Here is a 13227-nt window from a genome sequence, read left to right as displayed (position 1 = left end):
GGAGGAGGAGTGTATAGAGGGTACAAGGGGTACAATTTCAAGGATCGCCGGCGTTTCTGCTCGTGACAGAGTGCACGGGAGTGGCACGCGACGTCCGCAGGAGATCGATCGTTAAGGCTAACGCGTTTCGGACGATTGACCGTGCAAACGAACCACTTCCTGTTCCGAATCGTAGCCGCGACCTGGTCACCGACACGAAATGCTTTGTGTGTCAGGAAGAAGGTGTCCGAGGCGGTTATGGGCTGGGAAGTGTAACAATGGCTCAACGAGATGTTCGAAAATGTTTTACATTGTGTTTGCTCGATCGTAGAAACAATAGTTCTCTCTTTATTTTATATATATATATATATATATATATATATATATATATATTTTTTTTTGTTTTTTTTTTTTTTAATGATTACAATAGATATAATAAAAAAATTGTTGTTTAATAATTTTAATAATTAATAACACAAAAAGAGAACAAGAGAGAAAGAGAATGATAAAGAGACGAATGTACAAATTTTTGTTACTAGCGTTGACCTTATTCCACTACGATCCATATATATACTAAGATATGTAACACAGAGATGGTAGTTATCTAACGTGAGAGCATCCACTTGTTTGCACCAACAAAATGTGAAGAATGCACTCTTCTTGTCTCCTTCTTCGAAGTTGTAAGCTTGGGCTTTTTGAGCTTGGTGACAAAAGAAAAAAGGATTGTGAAACCCTTTGGAAGGTGTGCTACTACTGTTATATATAACAGGGAGAAAGATGAGATGAACTCCTCAAATATTTATATAATGTATGTGTATAAAAGAAACAAAACAAAAAAATTAGAAATTACGATAATCTATATACGTATCTAATATATATCATATATTTTTATAGTAATTTTATTTTATATCTTTAATCTATTCTTTTCTTTTCTTTTCTGTTACAGAGGGATGCTCTAAATCTGGAACCAAGTAATGTCGCTAATTGTGTTTCAAAGGGTAAATCCGAGGTAAAATTCATCGAATTATAATATCCATTTATTTTCTAAATCGATCTGAATCATTAATACGAATGACAAAAACAAATTTTATTTCAATTTGATAGAATTAAAAGGATTCATTTATTATTGACCATTTAATTTATTTATTTAATTTAATATTTTCTTGGCTTTTTTCATTAACGTCAGTAATATGAAGTGAGAATAAATTTAATCATATTCCTCGTAACATTTCAACTACGTTTTTTTCATATCATTTCATATCAAGTACGTTTAAATGGAAAGAGGAAGAGAGAGAGGTGGGGGGAACGAGGGGGAGAAAGAAAAAGAAAGAGAAATATATTCAAGAATAAAGAGTAAAAAAAAAGAAAGGTAAGATTTTTCTTGGTCGATCGTGTTTTTCATTCCTAAATCGTTCGCATATCACAGAGGTGCACTTCTCTCTCTCTCTCTCTCTCTCTCTCTCTCTTTCTTCTTTATAACATAGAAGGCGGACGCTTAGCTGAGCTTCATTTATATTCATCGTGTATGCATAGCCGAGGTGTAAGGTCCACGCAAATATTCCGTACGTGACGACAAAGCCAATTTATTTTCCGTACCGATTGGCTGCGAAATACGCGCCCGACGTGATCGACCGCATGATTCTCGCGAAAAAGAGAAAGAGAGAGAAAGAAAGATATACATATATCTTGGTGTGAACGTAAAAAAAAAAGAAAAAAGAAAAAGAAAAAGAAAAGAAAATATATAGCTGTAGTCTTTTCTTTTCTTTTATTTACTTATTTCTCTCTTTATCTTTGAATACAATTTTTCGGATAGCTCTCATCTCGGGCGAAATACAAGAACAAAAGAATCAGCAACATATTTGAAGTCCCTCTTCCGTGCGGCCCTCGTTTCTGTCGTTGGACGAAAAATTCAATTTCCTTCTTTCCCTTTACTTTTCAGCATTTCGACTGTCGTAACCACATAAGAGTGATACAACCGATGGGAGATGGCAATCGACTCTACATGTGCGGCACAAACGCACACTCTCCAAAGGATTGGGTGATTTATGTGAGTACAGTTTCTCCTATATACCGGTATTTATAGTTTCTCGTATTTGCTTCCAATTTATTGCGAATCTATCAATATAATTGATTTTAAGATGAAACAAATTTCAAAAAAAAAAAACAAAAAAAAAAAAGAAAAAAGAAAGGAAAAACCATGAAATATTCTATTTTCTAAACGCAACATCTAATTAACGTAATAATAGAAATTTCTGTTTCCATTGGGTATACAATGGCGACGTATCGCATTATGCCCATTCCAATCTACATTCATTAGGTAGTATATTACACCCAACGGATATACATAATTACAAAATGGCTAATAGAATATTATAATATGCATTCTGTCTGTTACATCCCATCGAATTCAATTTCCGTTTTCGTTTGCAGAGCAATCTAACGCATTTACCACGACACGAGTTCGTTCCCGGCGTTGGGATGGGTATAGCAAAGTGTCCTTACGATCCTGCTGATAATTCGACGGCAGTGTGGGTAGAAAAGGGCAATCCTGGTGATTTGCCGGCCCTTTATTCCGGCACAAACGCCGAATTTACGAAAGCCGACACAGTCATCTTTCGTACGGATCTTTATAATTTGACGACCGGCCGAAAAGCTTTTAGCTTCAAGAGGACCCTCAAGTATGACTCCAAATGGCTCGATAGTGAGTACATTTTTTATTTATATATATATATATATATATATATATATATATATATAAAATATATATATAAAAAGATTCGATTTATATTTTATTTTATTATAGTTTCATTATTATTAGCGTTATTATAAAAAGAAAAAATTTCAAAGAACGATGAAAGATTATTGGATAAAATCCAGTTACAAAGATCGATCGTAAAACGGCTAATATCGTAGATAATTATTATCGGAAAACGTTCAAAAGTGCATTCTCTTCCTTTCCATAATAGTTATCCATTGCAAGAGTACTTTGCCAACTAAGAATAATCCAAGAGTGAAAGAGGAGGCTAAGCGCCAACCCTCCCTCTCCGTTCCTCGTTCCTTCTAATATTGACACAAAGGACGTAAGTTAGAGACGGAGAGCCTACAATTACTAGGTGCATTCGCGACAATGAAATTTCCATTAGACTTAGAACGGAGTTTTGACAGGCTCGAGAGAGAAGAGAGATAGAGATAGAATGAAATGGTGAACGTCGTCTAAAAAGCTCGAAGTTCGGGGTGAGTTTACTCGAAGAACAAGAGGGAGAGAGGGAGAGAGAGAATAAGTAGACAAGGCCGGAAGAGCGACGGAGTACTTTGAAGTAGCGAAAGCCTTTCGTATTTCGAGGGACACGTTTTCGGGGCTTAAACGATCGCGGCGTAAAGCCCCTCGCGTGTTGGGAAGCTTTTCCCCTTTTCCTCTGCTGCACTACCCTGTCTTTCCATTTCCCAAGGCCGATGGTAGCTTCCTCCTGAACAACTCGCGACAGCCTCTTCGAATAGTAGCACACGAAAAGACCGAGACTGATAGTACGAGAGGGTGAGACGTTACTTACGCAGGGATGCTTTGAAAATCTTCGAGTGAATTATCGAATGTATGTGTGTATATGTGTGTGAGACAGAAAGAGAGAGAGTATGAGTGAAAGAAAGGAAAGTAGGTGGTAACAAAATAACACTTTTCTTTATATAGCCCTTTGCCAACTAAACGGCTGTCATTTTTGCGTCCCTTTTTGTCTCTTAACTTTATTGTTTCTATGTATCTTTTTCTTCCTATTTTTTTTTTTTTTCTTTTTTATATCTCTATAAAGGGCGGTGGAGGGAACGGAAGAGTTTGTATATACTAACTTTTCTTCTATGAATCATACGACGTTTAAACGACGCGATAATGTTACTTTAATTAATAATCTTGTTGATATTAGAATATCTTAATCCATTAAAAAAATTCTATTCGACATTCAAAAGAATATTATTAGAAAGAATTGAAGTAACGAGTATACTTACTTCTTCAATTAATTAACGTCAAGCTTACTCTGATTTCACAAAATGTATCGTACCTTCTCTCTCTCTCTCTCTCTCTCTCTCTCTCTCTCTCTCTGTCTCTCACGCGCGCGCGCGCGAAATAGTAGCGAGGGATGTCGAGCATTGCCCAGGTAGTGGTTGTTGGAAATACTAGCGTGAAAGTAGTTGCCTTATATTTCTCAAGAGGGTACTCTTCTTCTTCCTTCTCTCTCTCTCTCTCTCTCCCTCTCTCTCTCTCTCTCTCTCTCTCTTCCTCTCTTTCTATCTCTGTTTTTCCCGTAAGCGAAACGTGCCACTACTCGACCTCTTCTCGACCCGACAGCCTCGAATCGTCGAGCGTAAGGGGTGAAAGGTGAATGGTGCGACTCCACTTTGTATCTTTCGTGGCACCCCCCACGGGATGCATGATTAGCCATTTGTTTCGTCGTTTAATTTGAGGACGGCCCCTTTTACCCCTCTCACTCTCTCACTCTTTCACTTTCCTACCCTACGCAGACTCCTCGCTCGCTATCAAGAGCCATTCTCCGCATCGAGTTTGTCTATTAGCAGAGGCGTTGATTAAATGCAAGAGTAAGAGTAAGAGAGAGAGAGAGAGAGGGGCGGAGAAGGAGAGAGGGAGAAGGTGAGAGGGGGGAGGAAGGAAAGGGAGGAGGGATCTCGAGACGAATGAATTCGCGTCTTCGAAATTCTCTACCCTCTTCCCTCTTCTCTCCTTGTATATGTCTATGTATTTACGTGTCTATGGCAACAAGAGAAAATTTGCGCGGATATTCCCTGACGTAATAACTTTCCCCCTGACTTTAATGAAGGAATTACGTTGGTATCTCGCTTTATTTTCGGTCTACGAAGGTGTCGACTAAGCTCGTTGTTTAATTTCATTTACCTGATCATTCGATATGTTCTCGACCGACGATTCACGTAATTTTGTTTGTTTATATTTATGCAAATTAATAAATCATTAATATCACTCCAGTTAAATTTGATTTTGACATGGCAAAGATTTATTTTTCAAAAAAAAATTCATTCGTAGCTATGTTATATATGAGATACGTATTAATGAATCGATATCGACGAGATCGATTCTATTATATCGATAATATTTGAACACGCGATTAAAAAGATGACATTTTTCCCTTTAAAACAACGTTTCTTTCAACCCTCTACGACTTTTGGTTCCAAAGTTATCGCCTTCGAAAGATTGCCATTCATAATTCGATAATAACATATGTTCGTAGTACTATAAGTGAAAAAAGTATTTACGCTAGTCAGCTGAGCGGCTCGCGTAAATTCCAAGAATTTATATAGGTCAGTGTGTTAATCTGAATTTATCAATGAAATCATATAGGCCAATATATTATCGAAACTATTTGTTTTTTAAATTGGAATATCTTCGGTATTAAAGGTCGTAGAAATTTGAAATAAAAACCATATTAAAGCTTACACTTTCCACTATCATTTGATCATATTGTTAATAACAAATAACAATTTGTTATAAACAATATTTTATAAGAAAATTTTTATAATTAATTTTTTTTTTCAATTAATCCTAAATAATCCATATATACATATATGCGTTTGATAAATTTTTTTTATAAATAATTTGTTATAAACAATTTTCATGAATAATTTTTTGCTCACTAACGCTAGATACTCAAATATATATACATAGATATATACAAACAAAATATACATAGACATATACATTTAACAATTTGTTATAAATAATTTGATAAGATATATAATCTAATCAACGATCTATGTATTAGCAATTGATGATAGTATCTCTCTCTGTACGCCTATCTCATGTCTAATAGAGAACAGTCCGTTTGGGATATTTACTCACCGATCGATTGATCATTTGCAAGGTTCAATTGGTGGTTTACTAGTAGTAAATTAATTGTAGTATATTATCATATGTTACAATAGAACGAGTTCATTGTTTATTGTATTTGCATTGTTAACGATACATAGATATAGTCCGATATATATATATATATATATATTTTCTATTGAATTTTATCATACAAATAGAGTTGGAAATTTTTAGACATTAGTTAGTGCCCCTTTTGTTAGTAATAACTAATATTATCACGCTCTAGTTCGTTTCAAATCATTCATCATATGGTAATATTCGTTCCTGTAATATACTAACACTTAGAGAATCGTTTCTAAATAAGTTTTAGCATGAAGAGTAGTTATACCGATGAATCATTTTGTTATTAATTAACTTGTTAGCAATTCGAGCAAAATCGAAACATGTCACGAAGAGAAATTCGCAATGGTGCATCCATTGTATTTGCTTTTCGAAAAGTTCCTCGAATTAGTTGACGAACGATACAAAGTTGAAATGGATATATGATCAGCGAAGTGAGAGCAAGAGAGCAAAAGCGACAGAGATAGATAGAGAAAGAGAGAAAGAGAGAGAGAGAGAGAGAGAAGAAGGACCGAAGGGATACGATAAAGAGAGAGAACGTCACGAGAGCCCTTAACAAGCTCTGAATAACTGACCGACGAGCGTCCACTTTCACGCGTCCTTGCGCATGCGAAACGAGCTTTCGACGATGTCGCGTGACTACTTCCTCCTTCGTGGATATTATACTCGTACGTTTGCTTCTCTCTCTTTCTTTCTCTCTCTCTCTCTCTCTCTCTCTTTCTCTCTCTCTGTCCTTCTTGCACTTTCAAACTAGTTTAGTTAAACCTATTCTATGGTGCTCGTTAAGATTTAAGGTCGATGCACTTTGGCCGGTATATATATATATATATATATATATATATATATATATATATATATAAAATTATGTATTTTGTTCCTTTTTATGATCGAAATTATGCAAATTATTTAAGCACAAGATGGCTGCACCTCTTCAGTGCTGATGAACGAAGTGTGTGTCGGTGCGCGCATGTATGTGTATATATATATATATTTTTATATAAAGATAATGAGCTTTCCTTCGTTTATGCTTTGCAATTGTTTATCCAATACTCAACTTGTGAAATATACTCGCTTATTATATTATTTACGAAAGAATGTTAATAATTTGTAAAATAGTAATTAAAGGATCTAGCATCTTTAAAGAAAATGTGAAATATTTTCAACACAAGGAGGACAATATACCGATAGAAAAAGGTACTCTCCGGACGAATTAATTATTCGCTTTGTGCACATAGTACACCTCGTGCTTGTTTATCGAAGGCAAACGCCTGCTTTATGCAAAATAAACGCGTGCTCGTCGGCGGAGGAAAATGACGGGTTCTGGATGGGGTGGATGGAATTTTTCTGCGTTTAAATCGCTCTTCGTCCTGATACAAACCTTCCCTCCCTCTCTCCCACTCTTCCTCTCTCTCTCTCTCTCTCTCTTTTCTCTGCCATTCTTTTGCTCATTCCCTCGGTTTTACATTAAGCGACGTGAAACGAGAACGAAGTGTTGTGTAAGAGAGAGAGAGAGAGAGAGAGAGAGAGAGTGAGGAAGTTGGTGGGATGGCGCAATCTCTCTTACAGTTCAGCGATTAAATCGATTGTCTGACACGCCTCGATGCCGGAAGTTTGATGTATCGAAGGTGCAAAATGTTTTTTTGAGAATAGATAGAGAAAGAGGATAAAAGAAAAGTACGAATCACTGAAAGAGAAACGTTTGTTCTGTTTTCATCGGTAGAATTCGCGTCTGACTAGTGTCGTATCTATTCCGTTGCGAATGGAAACAGTTGTTATAGCGATACGGAAAGAGAGAAAAGCATTTTCTGTGAGAACGTTGCTCTCGATTTCGTACGGAGAAGAGGAATAATGAAATCACCCGAGGGACAGGTTTCATAAAGTTTACAAGTTTCGTTCTCTCTCTCTCTCTCTCTCTTTTTCTGTATTTCTCTCTTCTCATCCTTTTCTACCGGCTGTGTACACCGAACTCGAAATTCCATTTTCAGCCTTCATTTCCAGATGATCGAAAGAGACAGAAGAGATAATTTTAACGAAAATATAATTCTACGAGAAACAGACGGTAGAGATTATCTTCCGAGCGAATGAATGTGAGGCTTTACATTTTTTAAATGTCGACTCTCCCACGAATACATACATTTTTGTTAGAATGTGCTGAAGCAACGTTGAGTTTCGATTTTTGGCTCGAGCTTCTGAATTCAAGGAATTATTAGCACTCCGATGCTCGTAACGAGTGAACCGTTAAACGGTTTTACGATTGTGGATCGTAAAACGACAAGTGGATGCTCATTAAACTTTCGTTAAGCCGCTGCCCGAAGATCCGACCAGTGCTAAATGAAAACTACAAAAGTCGTTCACTCTCTTTATCTTTCTCTTTCTCTTCTTCGGTTTTTTCTCACCATGGTGGAAAAAAGCTCTCTCGTTTCTCGTGTTAAGTTAACCCACGACTTGCTAGAATCCTTGGGACGTCCATTTTACAGTTTTCACGCTCACATATATACTCTTCTAGAATTTCCCAACTACCGAACGAACGGGTCTCTGTCGAACCATAATTTTACCTCTTTTACTTTCTCTCTCTCTCCTTTTTTCCGTTTTCTTTTTTTTTTTTTTCTTTCTTTCTTTTTCTCCCTTCCGACAAGTTTACGGGTTAAAGCAATGAAGACAACGGCGTATAAAAAGACGACATAAAATTCGTTGCTTCGTTAAGGATCTTTCCCTTTTTGCTTGCTCTATTTCTTTTCTTTTTCTTTTTTTTCTTCTCTCAAACAATGTTTCTATTTTATTATAATGTATATATCTATATCGTTAAGTTTTTAATTTAATTGTTTTATATTTTTATTTTTCAGAACCAAACTTCGTTGGATCGTACGACATTGGTAGTTACGTGTTCTTCTTTTTCCGTGAGACCGCGGTTGAGTACATAAATTGCGGTAAAAGCGTGTACTCTCGCGTGGCCAGGGTTTGCAAAAGAGACACCGGCGGCAAAAAGATACTGTCTCAGAATTGGGTGACGTATCTGAAAGCCAGACTGAATTGCTCGATACCCGGCGAATTTCCCTTCTACTTCAACGAAATACGTAAGCTATCTATTAATTAAATTTTTCTATATTCTATTTATCAAATAATTCTAGAATAAAAATTAACCAAAGTTTCATTTTTATCCGATATTTCCTAATAGATATTAAAATTCGTTCGAATTATCGAATCTCATGTAAATTTTTTTTAAATTCAAAAATATTAAGAACATTTTCTATTTCGATTAATATAATATAATTAAAAAAAAAAAAAAAAAAAAAAGAGAAGAAAAGAAAAAAAAGAGAGAAAAAAATACTTTTCATTCACTTCAAAACAAAATCGAATGATGAAAATTTTTTTACTGTAATTTCAGAGAGCATTTACAAAGTACCAGGCGACGACACACACTTTTATGGAACTTTTACAACTTCGACAAACGGATTGATGGGTTCAGCAATCTGTTCCTTCCACATCGACTCGATCCAAGAAGCTTTCCGTGGGAAATTTAAAGAACAAGCAACGAGTAGCAGTGCATGGTTGCCTGTACTATCAAATAAAGTACCAGAACCACGTCCGGGACAGTGTGTGAACGACACAGAATCTTTACCGGATACCGTCCTCAATTTTATAAGATCTCATCCATTGATGGACTCTGCGATCTCGCACGAGAACGAGAAGCCGGTCTTTTACAAACGTGACGTCATGCTCACACGACTCGTTGTCGATAAACTTCGTATCGACTTTGTCGGCATTGATTTGGATTACACGGTCTACTACGCTGGATCCAGTGAGTGCTTTTCCTCTCATCTTACGTAGTAAAAGAAAGCAGCTCTTTTCTCTCTCTCTCTCTCTCTCTCTCTCTCTCTCTCTCTCTCTCTCTCTCTCTTTTTCTCTCCCTCTTGTACCTCTTTTTTTTCCCTCATTTTATCGATATTCCGATGAAGCGAGAAGATTCTCGTTTTATATCAAAGAGAAAAAGAAGAAAACTAATCGAGAAGCAAAGAGGGAGAAATAAGAGGAATGAACATTTTTCTCATGAAATTATTAACGCTAAGAAAAGCTATCGTTTCTAATATAAACTATCATTTTTTTTTTCTTTTTTTTTTTTTTTTAATTATGTTTTACGCTTTACGATTAGATCTTAGAAGGCCATTTACGATACGTTTGAATTCATGAAAATGAAATTTACTTACTTATTTTTTTTTGTTCTTTTTTCTTTTTTTTTTCCTTTTTTTTTTCCTTTTTTTTTTTTCTTTTCTTTTTTTTTCTTTATTAAAACGATCACGAAAGATTATTAATAGTAGTTCAAGAGAATGCTAAGCCTCTCGTATGTTCTTATCAACGATTATCTCTGGATCTCGTACAAATTTCATTATCTAATAAACCGGCCGAAGCTTTGACGCGTCTCGTTAGTTGCGTGTAGTTACGGTATTAACGGTTGCACGATAAAAGTATGTCATTTGTCGGAGATACGGTCGTATGAAAATAATTAACTTTTGCGGGATTAAATATATGACTTTTTATTTATCGAAGCAAACGGGATTATAAGCTCTCGTTGTTTTTCTCGTACGGTTGTTATTTCATTCATTTTGTTTTACCTTAATTATTAATCGTTCCCTTTTCGAAAATATAGATTGACATAAAAAGTTGTTATTGGCACAATTTAAAATAATTAAAATTGTTCGATAAAAATTTTAGATAATATTCAATTATTATTATTATTATTATTATTATTATCATTATTATTATATTTAATAATATTATATTATATAGTGAATTTATGATCTATTAAAAAGTTCTAATTAGACGTTTATGGTTTCGTTATTGGAGCGAAATTCTAATAAGGATTTGACACGCCTGTTACAGGTGATGGCCGCGTTCATAAGGTCGTCCAATGGATCGACAACAACGGCGAGTCTCAGTCGATCCTCTTGGACGTGTTTGACGTCACGCCTGGAGAACCGATTCAGGCGATGGAAATTTCTAAGGAGCACAAGGCACTCTACGTCGCATCGGATCATCGAATAAAGCAGATCGATCTTGTAATGTGTACACGCCGATACGACAACTGCTTGCGCTGCGTTCACGATCCCTATTGCGGTTGGGACAAAGATAGCAATACCTGCAAGCCATACGAGCCAGGGTACGTTCCTTAATTGAATTTCTGTCCAAGCATCGAGAACACATGAAATTTCTCTAAGCACTCTAAAACTATTCAACCGTTCCGACGATTCCGGCGTAATAGTTACATGCATACTTACATCGAACCAAAAATCATTTTTAATTGAGAATTTTTATTGAAGTATATGTTATTCTTGTTATTTGTTTTATTTCGAATAAAGTCGACTAGCTGACAAAGTTATTCGAATTAATTAAAATTTTTTAGCATAGTGACTTAATATTTTTTTTTTTTTTTTTTTTTTTTTTAATACATTTAGAGTTAGATTATTCTAAAGAGTTTCTCACTTGGAAAATGTCACGAGTCGAAGAAAGATTTTTTTCTTCTCTTCTGCCTTATTATTTATTTATTTATTTATTTTTTTTTTTTTTTTTATGTATATATAAATATATTTTTTTTTATCTGTTCTTCTCAGATTACTCCAAGACGTATCGAATAGCACGGCAGACGTATGCGATAGTAGCGTGGGTAAACGAAAGCTCGTGGTGACGTGGGGTCAATCGGTTCATCTCGGTTGTTTCGTGAAAATGCCAGAGGTTTTAGCAAATCAGGAGGTCAGATGGTATCACTACAGTAAAGAAAAGGGCCGATATCAGATAGCTTACAAATACGGTGTCGGTGGTGACAAGTTCATTGAAACTTCGGAAAAAGGATTGGTTATCGTTGGCGTGAACGAACAGGATGCCGGCAGATACGATTGCTGGCTCGGTGGTGCACTTCTTTGCTCTTACAATATTACCGTGGACGCTCACAGATGTTCAGCACCGGCTAAGTCTAATGATTATCAAAAGATTTATTCGAATTGGTGTCACGAATTCGAAAAATACAAATCTGCGATGAAGAGTTGGGAACGGAGACAAGCGGTAAGTCTTTTAATTTTATGATATCTTAATTAATTAAAACGAAGTTTCGTTATTATTTTATGTTAAAAAAGTAAAGAAACGAAAAAAACATATATATATATATATATAAAAAGTAAGCTCGTATTAATGGATTTTTCTCATAAATAAAACTATGAATTATTAATCGGGTTTCTGTATTCTTTTGTAATATGAAAAGAAAAAAAAAGAGAGAGAGAGAGAGAGAGAGAGAAAATCATACGAACGATTTTCCTCAAGTTAGCCTCGTAAAACGAAGAAACAATCTCTCTTGAGGATCGGCTAGTTTTCTTTCCCTGTTTCAGCAATGCGTTTCGTGCCAGAACGATAGCAATCAGAATCTCCATACGAACGAAGTATATGGCACTCCCTTGGTCTGATAGAACCGTTCATTGGAACACACATCGAGCCAAGATTACGAATATCAGAGCGCTCTGACGATGACACGAGAGGGTCGCGTTGGTCCAGCGACGAACACGGGGACGAGAGGCAGTGGCAGCACCAACACCAACAACACCAGCATCCGTAGTATCGCTCTTAGCTTGCTACTGATCCTCGGAAATCTTCGATTTCTCGAGTTCCTTAGTCCGAACGAGGATACTCGGTTATCGAACGATTAAAATCCGAAACGCAATAAGAAGAGAAAAGGGAGGGAGAGTAAAGAGGGAGAAAGAGAGAGAGAGAGAGAGAGAGAGAGAGAAAGAGAGAGAAAAGAGAGGGAGAGTAAGAGAGAGATAATGAATCTCTTTACTTTATTTCTTTCTCTTTTTCTATCTTTTTCGAACGAACTCGAAAAATCGTAAAGTCTCTTATTGTTTTATTTTTATTTTTATTATTATTTTTTTTTATATCATTACCACTATTATTATTATTATTATTATTATTATTATTATTATTATTATTATTATTATTATTATCATCATTATTATTATTATTATTAGTATTATTATGTGCCCATAAACCTCACGATTTTTTCTCCCTCTCGTTTCGCAATTGCGATCGCGCGTATGTACATACGTATATATGTTTACATATATATATATATATATATATATATATATATATATATATATATATGTATATATATGTAAGTATATATTCGCGAATCACTCGTGAATAAAATATTTCGCGACGATCGGTAGGCAGTAATAAATATCTCGTTCCTTCGCGACAATTTTTGTAATCGCTTCGCTGTAAATAGATACACACGTACCACATGTACACACAAACAT

The 13227-nt window shown here is 35.5% G+C and overlaps 1 protein-coding gene across 9 annotated transcripts in view; it reads left to right on the top strand.

Annotated features, from left to right (window-relative positions):
• Positions 1-12748, top strand: part of LOC124424119 (semaphorin-2A) — a 367461-nt gene extending 354713 nt beyond the window's left edge. For 7 of the 9 annotated variants that reach the window (XM_046962710.1, XM_046962709.1, XM_046962708.1 and 4 more), the window contains 8 exons: positions 926-988; positions 1919-2026; positions 2410-2680; positions 8770-9000; positions 9312-9725; positions 10805-11081; positions 11533-11980; positions 12301-12748. In XM_046962710.1, the coding sequence (XP_046818666.1) occupies positions 926-988; positions 1919-2026; positions 2410-2680; positions 8770-9000; positions 9312-9725; positions 10805-11081; positions 11533-11980; positions 12301-12375 (1887 nt within the window). In that variant the 3' untranslated portion in view covers positions 12376-12748. The remainder of the gene's footprint in view (positions 1-925; positions 989-1918; positions 2027-2409; positions 2681-8769; positions 9001-9311; positions 9726-10804; positions 11082-11532; positions 11981-12300) is intronic. The other 2 variants (XM_046962706.1, XM_046962705.1) reach the window with 1 other exon arrangement.
• The last annotated feature ends 479 nt before the right edge of the window (positions 12749-13227 follow it).

Source organism: Vespa crabro, chromosome 5 (genome assembly GCF_910589235.1).
Source record: "Vespa crabro chromosome 5, iyVesCrab1.2, whole genome shotgun sequence".
Taxonomy (NCBI): domain Eukaryota; kingdom Metazoa; phylum Arthropoda; class Insecta; order Hymenoptera; family Vespidae; genus Vespa; species Vespa crabro.
This window is presented reverse-complemented; position numbering and strand designations above follow the sequence as displayed.